The sequence below is a fragment of the Lissotriton helveticus genome, chromosome 9, assembly GCF_964261635.1.
Source record: "Lissotriton helveticus chromosome 9, aLisHel1.1, whole genome shotgun sequence".
Lineage (NCBI taxonomy): Eukaryota > Metazoa > Chordata > Amphibia > Caudata > Salamandridae > Lissotriton > Lissotriton helveticus.
In genome coordinates, this window is record NC_136070.1 from 1,217,339,380 (window position 1) to 1,217,352,814 (window position 13,435).

The 13,435-nt window shown below is 47.5% G+C and overlaps 1 protein-coding gene across 1 annotated transcript in view; it reads left to right on the forward strand.

The window, feature by feature from the left end:
- Positions 1–13,435, forward strand: part of IFT122 (intraflagellar transport 122) — a 402,329-nt gene that overhangs the window by 84,962 nt on the left and 303,932 nt on the right. Inside the window, exon 7 of the mRNA XM_078661691.1 lies at positions 12,418–12,564. Coding sequence (XP_078517817.1) covers positions 12,418–12,564 — 147 coding nt within the window. The remainder of the gene's footprint in view (positions 1–12,417; positions 12,565–13,435) is intronic.

Here is a 13,435-nt window from a genome sequence, read left to right on the forward strand (position 1 = left end):
TGAGGCCCTTACTGAGTTTATACTTGATATGTGGCAGAAGCCTGCGTCGCCAGCGGTAGTCTCTAGATCTATTGCAAAACGGTATAAGCATGCTTCAGTTGACTCGTTGTTCTTGTCCACGCATCCTACACCCGAGAGTTTGGTGGTACAAGCGTCCTGCTCTTCAAAGTTGACACCCGGTTCTTTTCCTATGACTTCGGATGACACAGTCTAAAAGGATGGAGCAATCCACAAAGAAGGTTTTCTCCTCTGGTAGCATGGCTCTGAAGTCTACCAGTTACATCCATGTATTGTTGTAGTCAGCCAAGGAGGTGGTTCAGAGATTGCAATGTGATCTTCAGGGACATTTTTCAGAGTTGCTGAATACACAGCCAGGCTGCTGCCTGCCAGGTAATTCAGTCTGGCCTGGACACGGTGGACTCTGTTACGAGGGCGATGAGGTCTTCTATTGCCATAAGGAGACATGCTTGTCTGTAGGGTCTGGCTTCTTGCCAGTTGTTCAAGCAACATTGTTTGGGTTTGCCGTTTGTTGGTTCACAGCTTTTTGGCGCTAAAGATGATTCTGCCACAGAGACGTTTAAGCACAGTAAAGTGACAGCAAGATCATTGGGCCCTCCGATTCAGCCTAAAGACTACAGATGTTTTTGCTGGTACCAGAGGTTTGGCCAGAACGTAGCCTTTTGTGGAAGAAGCCAGATTCAGCAGAAGCAACAGACTCCAACTCGCTGTATAGGAGTATAGGAGTTATAGAGGGTGGGGTAGGGGTAGACAACTTGGAGCTGCTCATCAACTGGCCTCCTCCTCTTCATCTTTTTGCTCCCCGGGCAATGTTGCAGGAAAGCAGCCCTAGCTTTACCATCTTGGAGCATGCTTGCCCAGTGGGAGGATGGTTGGCCTATTTTCCGCCTCAATGAAGATCTGTGACAACTGATCTCTGGGTTTTGGATATTGTAGAAAATTGGTACGCCCTACCCTTTAAAGAGTTTCCTCCACCCTTTTCCCTAACAAGATTTTTGTTCAGAAGGGCATCTTCTGCTGCTCCCACAGGAGGTACACAAATCTACTTCAAAAGGGCACAGTGGTTCCAGAGCAGGAACGGGGTCAGGTATGCTATTCCCAGTCCTTCCTGATTCCCAAAAAAGGATGTTGGTTTGCGTCCCATCCTCGACCTCCAGATTTTGAACTGCTTCTTCAAACAGGAAAAGTTCAAAATGCTGACCCTTGCACAGGTGCTTCTTGCGCTGAGGAAAGAGGACTAGATGGTTTTGTTTTATTTGCAGTATGTGTACTTTCACATACCCATTCTCAAATCGCACAGGTAGTACCTCAGTTTTACGGCGAGGTCTCAGCTTTATCAGTTTGCGGTCCTTCCGTTTGGTCTTCCTTCCGCACCTCGAGTCTTCACGAAGATGATGGCAGTGGTCGCACCGCATCCCAAAAGGTGGGGAATGTCGGTATTCCCTTACCTGAATGATTGACTGATCATAGCCAAGACCCCAGAGTTGGTTTTGCATCATTTGCAGGTGAAAATAAATGAAATGAAAAACGGCATTTGATAAAGCGCACAGCTACTCAAGCTAGAGTGTCCTGGCGCATGGATAGCGAGAGGAACAAGAGACGATGAGGCCAGTTATTGATTAAAAAGCCATGTTTTTAGATTCTTCCTAAAGGAAAGTAAGTGGCTGTTAAGCCTCAAAGTCTCAGGAAGGCTATTCCAAAGTCTAGCACCCAGAAAGCTGAAAGATCTACCACCAGTACATGCAAGATGTGTTTTGGGCACGATAGCCAGGTTTGTGTTAGAAGAAAGCAGGGCTCTGGAAGTAGAGTAATGATTGACTCGTTTAGTAAAGTACCCGGCTCCAACCTTGTGGAAGGCTTTGGAAAAGATAATTAAAGCCTTAAAGTCAATCCGCTCTTTAATGCGGAGCAAGTGTAAGAATTTGAGAATCAGGGTCATACTAGCTCTAGGTCTTGATCTCACAATGGCTCTGGCTGCAGTGATTTGCTCCACTTTTAAACGCTGGGTCAAGGATTTGGAAAGACCAAGGTACAGGCAGTTGACATAATCAAGCTTTGACGTTACAAGAGCCTGCACCACAATCCTTCTGCTCTCAACCGGTAGAGGCGGCAACATTCTTTTTTTACCAATCGGAGAGTACCGAAGCTAGCACCAGTTAGCTTTTGGATCTGAGAGTGCATCAACAATGTTTTGTCTATAATTATACCCAGGTTTTTTACATTCTCTTTCTCAGCGGACGGGGGCGGCAGATCCTTGGGCCACCAGGAAATCCAGTTAGGTGTTTCTAGATTACCAAAGAAGATAACTTCTGTTTTGTCCGGATTGCACTTTAGCTGATTAACCCTCAGCCAGGTGAAAACCTTTGAGAGGCAGGAATTGATCATTGCCCCATCAAAATGAGATCCTTTGTGGCCCCCTCTTCCTCTACCATGGTTACCAAAAGAGAAAGATAAATATTGAAGAGGGTAGGGCTGAGAATGGAACCCTGAGGGACACCAACATTTTTTTTTTTTTTTTTTTAAAACCTTTATTGAACAATGAAAGCTCACAAATACTGGCCTACAACCCCACGGGCTGGCCAGAACAGAATGGTCGAATAACCAGCATACAAAAAGAAGAACTGCACAGGATATAACATCAGGAGCACTGGTGAAGCAATAAAAACCATCGAGCGTTCAGCAAGAGCAGGATAATAAAGGTTAATTTTCTAGCACGGGGAGGGGACCAAAGGAATAACGGGCCGTCTATGAGAATACAAGGGAGGGACCGCGGCAAGCCGCCATTTTATAAACACAACGTAAGAAAATGACTCCATATAATCAAATCTAGCAAAGGACAGAAACAGAATCAGACCTTCAAATAGCGACAGTGGCAACAGTCAATCGCGCTCACTCACCTCCGCCCCTACCCGAACAAAGAAGACGTGATCAAAAAGCCCCATCACAAAGACTATGCAATACGCACCCCAACGGAAAAGGGGACCTCCATAAAGGAGGAAGGGAAAGAGGGAGAAAATGACAACAAAAGGAACACCCGCCAGACCATGCACCCCCAGGGGAAAAAACAGGACAATAAAACCGGCATGCGATGTAACAGAAACACGATACCAGAATAGGCAGCGAACCACAATCAGCCACGCACCGGAAGAAGGACAGAAAACCCCCGGGGGAGACACGAGGTGACAGAGTCCCGAAAAAGTGAATACACAAGAGCCATAGAACAAAAAAAGGGGAAAATAAGGGGGGAAAAAGACCCCCGACACAAACAGACCCCCCCCACCCACCCCTAAGCCCACCCTGCACCCCTGCAGAAGGCTACGGCCTACCCCCCCCGCAGCGTGCCTGTCGCCCTAAATAGAACCCGAAATACAGTGGAGCAAGAAAAGTTGGAATTAAAAGACAAAAAAAAAAAAGGGGGGGGGGGGAAGGAAGGGAAGGATAGAAGGGAGTAAAGACATACAAACATACACACGGGGAGGGCCAAAGACAGGAGTAAACGCACCCATCCACCCGCCCGGGTTAAAGGTCCAAGTCCTCGGGAAGCCAAAGAGTATCAGGCCAAAGTCCAGGAACACTAACCAATTACACAGAACCATATCAGGACACAGAGATCTTCCAAACCGTTCATGAGCTACCGCATATAAGAGTCAGTTTTCATCAGCCCTGACCCTTTTTATCCAAAGCAGTAAGGGTCCGATCCAACGAGGACCCTGCCAGAAAGAACAGAAGGCAGGCAGCAGGAGAGTACAACGGGAGTCCAAAAAAGTCACAGGAAGAAAAGCACGGAAGATCCAGGAAAAGCATAGAATGTAGCAAACGATGCAGGCACAGTTCCAAGGATATATCCATAAAAACCGACCCATCCGGGCCGGCACAGGAGACGTCATCGGGCAGTGGTGATTGAGAGGGACCAGGAGAATCATGAAAGTCCGGCAAAACAAAATCCAGCTCCCGGGCCAAGGGCAGAGGAGGCAGCACAGGAGGAGAAGGCGCCATCAGGTTGCGTACCTCCGGGGCGGCAGCCGGGGCCGAGTCCGCCAGGAGAGTACCAGCCACACCCCGCGATATCAATGCCTCATCCGGTCGTGGGGGCCCGGGAGGCCCGCAGTGAGGAACCGTCTCCAGAGCCAGGAGTGGCGCGGCCACCGAGAGCCGCCAGGATAGCAGGATGTTCAAGATCCCCTTAAGTGCAGGAAAACCTTCACAGTATCCGACACCCGGGCCTTGCGGCGGGCCCCCAGTGCTCGTCCGGGCCCGGCCCAAACAAATGGGGTTGGTCGCCATCTTGAGAGCCCGAACAGGCCGCGCGGCCAACAACCTCCGCCGGGGCGGCAGTCAAGCAGATGAAGTCCCGCCGACAGGCAGAAGAACACCCCGGACAGGAAGGGGGGCCATCAGAAGAAGGGGATTCACCGGCCCCCCAATGTCGCCAGTCCCGTTTTCCGAGTCCGGCGGCAAAGAACAAAATGGCCGGACCGGAGAACAAAGGGGGAGGAAGCTGAACACACGAGGAACCCCAATAAGGAAGGGCAGCGTCACCATCCAAGGCTGCCGCCACACAGGAGTTTCTCAGCCAGGAACCTCCGGCTCACACGAACAGCGGCCCTCCAATCACCTCCAGCGCGCCCCGAAGGGCAAGCCCGCAGGCTGCATCCGGCCCAGGAGCCGGGACGAAGAACCAGGCCAGTCCGCTCTCGAGTCCCGGGAATGGTCGGGGGCACTGCACCGGACCCACAGCAGCCAGGACAACCGGAACAAGTGGTAAGTGCCTGCAGTGCGTCGTAGCAGTACCACACAGCAAGGAGGGCTTCCCGGGGCAGGATAAATGCAGGATAAATGTGAAAAACACAGGCGGGCGAACGGAGCCGAGCTAAAGCGCGGCCATCTCGGTCGCGAGCTAGGCTCCTCCCCGACACCAACATTAATGGTGGGAACCGGAGAAGAGAACGGTGGAAGCCAGATGTCCTGGGATCTGTTTCCCGGATAGGAGGACAACCATTTGAGGGCAGTCCCACCCAGGCCAATATTTTTAAGTCTGTTTAAAAGCCTGTCATGTTGGACGGTATTGAAGGCTGTTGACAGATCAAGTAATATCAGAACGACCTTTCCTCCCTCATCTAGCTTGTCCCTAATGAATTCTGTCACTTCCAACAATGCAGACTCGGTCCTAAAATTTGCCCTAAAGCCAGACTGGAATTCATGAAGAAGCTTCCCGTCTTCAATGTGAGTTTGCAAAACTTTGTTTACATGCTTCTCAAGTGCTTTAGACAGGGACGGAAGCAAGGAAATCAGCCTATAATTGGCAGGATCCAATGGGTCAGCGTTCGTCTTCCTTATCCAAGGGTTAATCTTTGCGTGCTTCCACAGTTTAGGCATTATGCCTGTGGAAAGAGAAGTATTAAACAGCTGACGTACAGTCAGATTAATTGTAGAGACTACTAAAGACAGGATATTAGCTGGACAGGGGTCAGTAGGGGAACCTGACTTAATGCTTTGAAGGAGGAGCAGTTGACAACGCAGTTTTGCTGTCAACCATCCCAAATCGTACCTAGAGCGCTCTCAGTGCACACTGTTCGTAGGGGCAGTACTGGACACTGTGGTGAAACGGGCCTACACGCCCCCTCAGAGGATTCTGGACATGCTAGCTATGATTCCAAAGTTTCAGAAGGGAGCTATGGTTCCAGCCCTTAATGTCTTACGCCTGCTAGGTCTGATAGCCTCCTGTATTCTGTTGGTCACCCAAAAGTGCCCTCCAAGTACGCCCTACATGAGGGCCCACCAGTGGTGCCCACGCAGGCAGTGGTTTAAACACAACTGAGATGTCAAAGAGTCGGTCAAGATCTCCAGAGACGCTGCTGTGGCTATTCAGTAGAGGGGTGTATCTGGCAATCTGTCTAAAGGGAAGCAGTTTCACCCTCTACCACCGGTGGCCACAGTGATAATGGATGCCTCCACTTTAGGGTAGGGAGCTCGTCGTGGGTTCTGGAGATCAAAGGTCTTTGGTCTCCAGAGTAAAGATTGTTGCATATCAATCTCCTAGAACTGTGGGCGATACGTCTGGCTCTCAAGGCCTTTCTCCCTTACCTTGGTGGTCAGTCTGTTTGAGTCTTAAGACAGTACTACCTAGATGTAAGACATAAACAAACAGGGAGGAGTAGGATCCTATTATCTGTGCAGAGAGGCTCAGCAACTCTGGTTCTAGGCTCAGGACCACAGGATCTGCATCATGGCAAATCAGTTGGCCGGAGTTCTAAACAGGAGTGTGGACAGCCTCAGTCGGCACTTTTCTGCCGATCACGAGTAGCATTTCCATTTGAAAGTGGTAAAACACATTATCTGGGTATTGGGGGACCCTTCAGATAGACCAATTTGCCACTCAGGAGAACACACACTGCCTGTCATTCTGCAGCCTTCAGTGTCTGTTGCAGGGAGCTTTGGGGGATGCGTTTCAATTGGTCTGTGGCTCCCAGCTGTTTTATGCCCCCCCCCCATACCTTTGATTCCTCAGGTTCTGAGGAAGGTTTGCCAAGACCGGACCCAAGTTGTATTAATAGCTCTGGATTGGCTGCAAAGGGTATGGTATACAGACCTTCTTCACCTTTCTCTGTGTCCTATGCTCCATCTCCCTCACAGGGTAGACCTCCTCTTGCAGGGGCAGGTTCTACACCCTCACCTCCAGAGCTTGCACCAACATGTCTGAACTGAGTTATTTTTCCCTTCCTCCTGGTGTTAAGGTTAAGGTTAATGTTAATTGGGAATTGTAGAGCGCATAATCACCGGCAGGTCTCTAGGCGCTAAAAGAGTAGCTATGGCCCACCCCAGTGAGTGACTGTTGGTCCCAGGTCAAAGCGTGCGTTATGTCCAGGCCTCTGTAAAGAGGAGGGTCTTCAGTTTTTTTCTCAAGGGGAGAAGGGCTTTTTCTGTTCGAAGGTTTCCTGGTAGCTTATTCCACAACTGCAGGATCAAGACCGAGAAGGCTCGACCCCCTGCCTCGGATGACCGGAGGGTATGTCCTCGGACGTATCTCCCCAGGCGCTCTTTGATGTATCCTGGTGCCTGTCCATGAAGGGCCTTGTGGGCAATGCAGAGGCCCTTCAACCTGGCTCGCTCTTTGACTTGGAGCCAATGTAGCTGGTGCCACAGAGGTGTTGCCCGTGGCCGTCTAGGGAGCTTGAAGATCGGCCTGGCTGCATCATTCATCGCTACTTGCAGCCTATCTAACAGCTTTTCAGGTAGTCCAATATATAACACATTGCCATAATCTAGGCGGGACACAATCAGTTAGGTCACCACTGTCCGCAGGGTGGAAAATGAGAGGAGGGGTCATCATTTCCTCAACTGTCTCAGCAGGCCCACGCAGGTCCCAACCACGGAGGACACTTGATTAGACAATGTGAGTTTGTCGTCTATTTTAATGCCTAGGCTTTTTACGACTGGAGCTGGAGTAGGTGTGGCGCCCAGCTCCGGTGGCAAGAAGAGGCCGGTCCACGGGTTGCATGCTGTGGTGATGGGTAGGACCTCCGTTTTGTCCGGATTACCTTTAAGTGAGTTAGCTGTCATTCAGTTGACCACATATCTTAGGATATTTAGCACATGTGCATGGGTTTGTGAGGTATTGTCAGTTTGAAGAATTAGTTGTGTGTCATCTGCATAGTTGAAGACCTGGCAGTCCATACGGGTCAGGGCCCCCACCAAAGGTCTGAGATAGATATTGAACAGGAGCAGAGATAGTGCCGACCCACAGGTTAATATCCCTTTATTGGACACACGGTGACCCATCTGGATCCTTTGAGTCCGATCTATCAAGAAGGATCCATTGACATACCATCCCACTAATGCCCATGTCCCTGATTCGTGCCAGGAGTTGGCTGTGGTTTCCTTGTTGAACGCAGCAGAGAGGTCTAATAGGACCAAGGCACACAGCTTCTTGCGTGAGCCTGAGTTCATCCAGCACCAACAGAATCACCAGCTCTGTGCTGTGGTGGGCCCTGAATCCTGCCTGCGAACCTCGAGTAGCTGATGTTTCTCTATAAATAAGGACAGGATTTTAAGGACATGCTGTTCCACTATTTTAGCCAAGAACGGAAGTTGGGAAATGGGCCTATAGTTCTTCAGGTTAGGGGCGTCTGCCCCCGCCTTTTTCAATAGGGGGATTACTCTGGCTTTCTTGAACTTACTGGGGATCCTCCCAGTTTCCAGCGATAGATTGATCAGAACGAGGATCTCTTCCTCAATCACTGGTAGAGCCATCTTGAATATCCTTGGTAGGTATAGGTCCGCTGGTGAGCCTGACTTAATTCGAGCCGTAATGTGGGACACGGAGTCATGGGGTCAGTTTCTGCCCCCTAAGTTCCTCCGTGAACCAGAAGGTTCCCTTGCCCTTATTCTTCACTCTCGAGCCGTTGCCACCCTATTGATGGCTGCTCTCAACTGGTTGATTTTTTTTATTTTTATTTAGTGTATTTTATATAGCGCACGGCTACCCCAACGGGGTGTCCCGGCGCTTCTGAGAGTGTAAATAAATCTTACTCCTGAGGGGTTTAGCAAAAGAGGAATGTTTTTAGTGCCTTACGGAAAGGAAGCTCGTCCTGGATCATCCGGATGTCAAGAGGGAGTTTGTGGATTCACTCTTCTCCTCGAGACCCTCCGGCTGTAATCTCATCGGCGAGTTGCCTTGCAGAGCCTCCCCTAGGCTGCCTGCCTCAATTTTGCTCCATCTTCGTGTCATTCTCCTTTCTGGATTGGGTTGCATGGGGTGCCTATCTTGGGGGATCTGGAACCTGATCAGGTAGTGGTCCGACCAACTACATGACCTGCTATTCGTTGGTTTGGCCAGTGACTGAGGAGACCAAATGCGGTCTAGGGTGTGTCCCTTCTCATGGGAGGGGAATCCACGAGCTGCTTCAGCCCTAGTGTGGCCATGGTTACCCTAACTGCCTGGCCTGTGATTCTCTGGGTATCTGGTCCCAGTGACAGTTGAAGTCCCCCCCCACTACCAGGAGTTGCTGGTACTGGGAGTGTAAGTCGTGATTATTTCAGTGAGAAGGTCGTTAAACCGGGAGGTCGATCAAGGGGGACGATAAACCACCATTATTGCCAGGCATGAGGGCTTGGAGCATACTTTTGCCAATAAAATTTCGGTGCTCTCTAGGTTCTCTCCGGCAAGTTTTTCTATTGCTAGCTGTTTGTTATAGAGCAGGGCTACCCCCTTCCCCTTTTCCCATCCTGCCTAATATGCCATAGGGCATTGTACTCTTAAGGGTAGTCCTGCTACAATGTCTGGACCTGTGCCTTCATCAAGCCTGGTTTCTGTGACTACCAGGATGTCAGGGGCCTCCTCCTGAAGGATGTGGTGGATGTGGTATCTGCCAGAAGACTCTCCACCAAATCGGTTTATGCTGACAGATAGGCAAGGTTTGTAAAGTGGTGTGAAGAAACTTCTTTTGGCTCTATAAAAGCCCATTTATCTGTCATTTTATGCTTGGAACTGTCTCCAGCGCTGCAAGGTTGTGCGGTTGCAAGGTTTAAATGATATTTGTCTGCCTTTTGGCTTTCCTCTGCTTACTGAACCAACCTTCCATTTTTAAGTCCCCTATATTGTTAAGGTTTATTAAGGAACTTACTAACAAGTCCCCCCCCCCCCGCCACTCTGTTTATTATGCCTCAATGGGATCTTAATTTGGTGCCAACCTTCCTTAGGAGTACTCTGTTTGAACCCTTACATAGTTGTCCTTTATGGTTGCTTACTTTCAAAAAAAAATTCTGGTCTCCATAACATCGGCGAAACATGTTAATGAATTGCAGGCATTAACTGTGAAACCTCCTTTCACGACTTTCTATGCAGATAAGTTAGTACCAGGGCTCGTTTCATGCCAAAGGTGGTTACTCCATTTCACTTGAGTCTATCACCCTTCCTACCCTCCTACGCAACCATCTAAACAAGAGGAGAGACTTCATTGTTTGCACCCTAGAACGTCCGTGAGCTTTTATGTGGACAGAACTTGTGATCTCTGGCCGTTTGTTGGCTATGTGGGCAAGATGAGTGGTAAAACCAGGAACCACCTGATGGTATTAGAGATCATTTGACTAGAGCTAAATCTTCTACTTCCTTTGGCTAGAGGTGTCTCTGTGCTTGACATTTGTAAAGCTGCAATTTTGGCCTCCATCCACACTTTTGCGAAGTGCTATTGTTTAGACTCTGAAACGAAGAGGGACGGTCATTTTGTTCGCTCAGTATTGCAGTATTTTTTGGTAGAGGCAGACAGGCACCCACCTCCGAGTGCGGGGCTGCTTGGGGATTCTTTTAAAAAAGTGAGGAATCCACAGGCAGGTAGATGCATCCATCAGAAGAACAAGTTACTTACCTTCGGTAATGATTTTTCTGGTGCATACAGTGTCTGTGGATTCCTCACTGGCCCCCCTCCTCCTCATTGTTTGTCTGCATATGCCAAAAAACAAAGGTATTTGTATGTTGCTTATTCTGTATTTGTTTATATTTCTGAAAGTATACCGTGTGTGTGTGTGTGTGTGGTTGTTTGTGTCTACATATATGGTTTGTATATATTTAAGTCTTTTATTTGAGGCCCAAGGGTACTGTTGGTTTCACCCGTTTGCCTCGAAGGCACAAACAAAATGGGTGGAAACTGACATCAGCATGCTGATGAGGGATTCTTATGGCTCCAGTGACGCCATGCTGAGTTGCGTCTGGAGCTGTGGCATTATGATGTCCTCTTCAGCGTGGGGGGAGCTGTAAAGAAAAGTTGCTGACTCTTTGGGATATTCATAAGGTGAGGAATCCACAGGTAGACACTGTATCCACCAGAAAAAGCGTTACTGAAGGTAAGTAACTTGTTCTTTTGTGCCATAAAGTATTTTGTTAGTACTCCTGCATCTTCAGTTGCCAGGACCTAGAGGCGTTTGCATTGTACAAAGATGCCTACTCCTGCCAATGCCCGAAAGTAGGTGAGGTATTGTTTGATGTAGGCAGGGATTGGCAAAAGAGTAGGACAAAAACAGGCTCCATGTATCAATCACAAAATAAATGCGATGGTGAACATGGTAATGCTACACTGGGTAGCCAGTCCTATACTAGATATAGCCTTCATATCAAACCCAAATGGGAAATTCCTTACTGCAGTGTACCAATTAGATTGAATGAGGAAGCTCACCCACTGTTCATGGCATGCTTCATCTTAGACAACCTCACACCACCCTGGTAAGATGATACTACCAGGACGTACTGAACCTAAATTAAAGGGAGGTCTTGATAAATATAAATGAACAGGAATGGATCCATAATAACTAAAAATACCTTAACCCCTTCCCTGCCCTGCGAATTCCGCAGCGGTGCGGGTGGAGATGGGGGGTGGGCGTGGCGCTACGTTACTTATGAAGGCTCCACGCCGTCATGAGTCACCGGTGGCGTTTGCTCATGATGGCGTGGAGCCGTCATGACCCCGCCCACTCATTAATTCACCCGCACAGGCAGGGAATTAGTGCTGCGTGGGTGCAGCGGCATGATGGCTCCACGCTGTCATGAGTACATGCCGCCCGTGACTCATGACGGCGTCGAGCGGTCGTGAGCACCGAAAGGGTTAAGGTAAACCCAGGATAATACCTTTAATAATGGGTACCTCCGGTACAGTTAAAATGAAAAAAAGGGATGGGGCAGTGAAAAGGTATAATGACCCACCATCTGTACTAGGTCAACATATTTCTGCCTGCGCTCATGCAGATATCGGTCAGGGGCTTTTGGCATGGCTAAGGGGGTCTCTACCTGAACTCCTTACCCTAACTTGAGCAACGTTTAAGTGTATCTTTGTCAAAAGGTGGTTCCCTAACTTTGGAAACGAAAGCATCATGGTCTATTCACATATGGCACCCTCTGTAGTCAGACATTCGTCAAGAGGTATATCGGTAAAATACCTACTTGGCCTCCAGAGAACCAGTTGCTCGTGTCAAACACAGGCCACCGGAACTAATGCCCATTGCTCCTCCTCAAGGTGTATCCCAATTTTCAATATAGTAATGGAAATTATAAGTGACTTTAGTAAACCAAGCATATAGGCATGTATGGCAAAGGACACTGGTGGCATGATGTCACACTGAGTCAAGTCTTGTATAGAAGATTGGAGATTAATTCTCTGAGTTATACAGGTGATTCTTTTGTGACCAGCTTACAACCCTTCCATGGTCACCACAGGTGATCTACCCATGGATGGAAATCACAGTGGAGAAAGTTCAAAGGGACAGCGTAGACATTCCAAATCTCCTGCTAACCACAGAAATTGAAATTATTAAATGAAGGGCTCCTCTGGAAGGAAATTGTTAATTTCTAGTGAAACATGCAGTCTTTTATGTGATTTTGTATTCAGACGTCACAATGTTTTTTCCTATCAGCTGGACAAATGATGGACAGTATCTGGCGATGGGCATGTTCAATGGTGTCGTAAGCATCAGGAACAAAAATGGAGATGAAAAGGTGAGAATTGAACGACCCGGTGGAAACTTATCTCCGATCTGGTCCATAAGCTGGAACCCATCTAAGTGAGTATTATTAGTGTTCAGAATACCATTAATGAAGTTTACAAATACTTAGTACCCTGCATTACCCTGTCGGAATTTTAATTAGAATGGACAGTGGGAATGATAGTGTAATCATTTAGTATACAATAAACTGGAAAAAACAAATACTAAACTCACCCTTGTCTACGTTGTATACTTCTATCGCTGTTTATTTTGTGAAGGGGAAAACAAACATTCATAAACCTAGATTTTAAAAGCCATATATCTGATACACAACTAATTATAACTTGCAATTCGTATGCTGACCTGTATCATATTTATACTTGCCATGCTGAAAAATAAGGGTAATGATAAGCAATCATGAACACAATTAATAAAAGACAGTGATTTGATAAAGATTACTTATGAGCACTTTATTATTGATCAATATTAACAATACATTCTGAGTTGTTTGGAAAAAAAGTGTAAAACAAAATTATTATATGAATTAAAGTGGCATACACATAGCTTTGAGGCGAGCAAGTGCTATTTGAAGATTAGTACCTTTGAACCATACACCAGCAAATATTAGTTTAGCTGTATTAACTCATTCATTTGATATACAATTACCCATATTTTTCTTTTCAAATTTTGCAAATTCAAAAGTAATTGCGAAGGACTATTTTTTGGTGTGATTGTATAGAAATACAAAACACTAAGGAACACAAACAAAATAAGATTTATTTAGACCCATAACTATACATTTAGTGTAGAGAGAAATATACAAGCACATTTCAGTTATTCTTTACTTCTTTCCTCACTTTAATTTACTTAGTACCTGCGTTCCCTTAATCATGAAATCCGCTTTAAAAGCAAATCATTTGACAAAATTCGATTATTTGGAGCATGATTT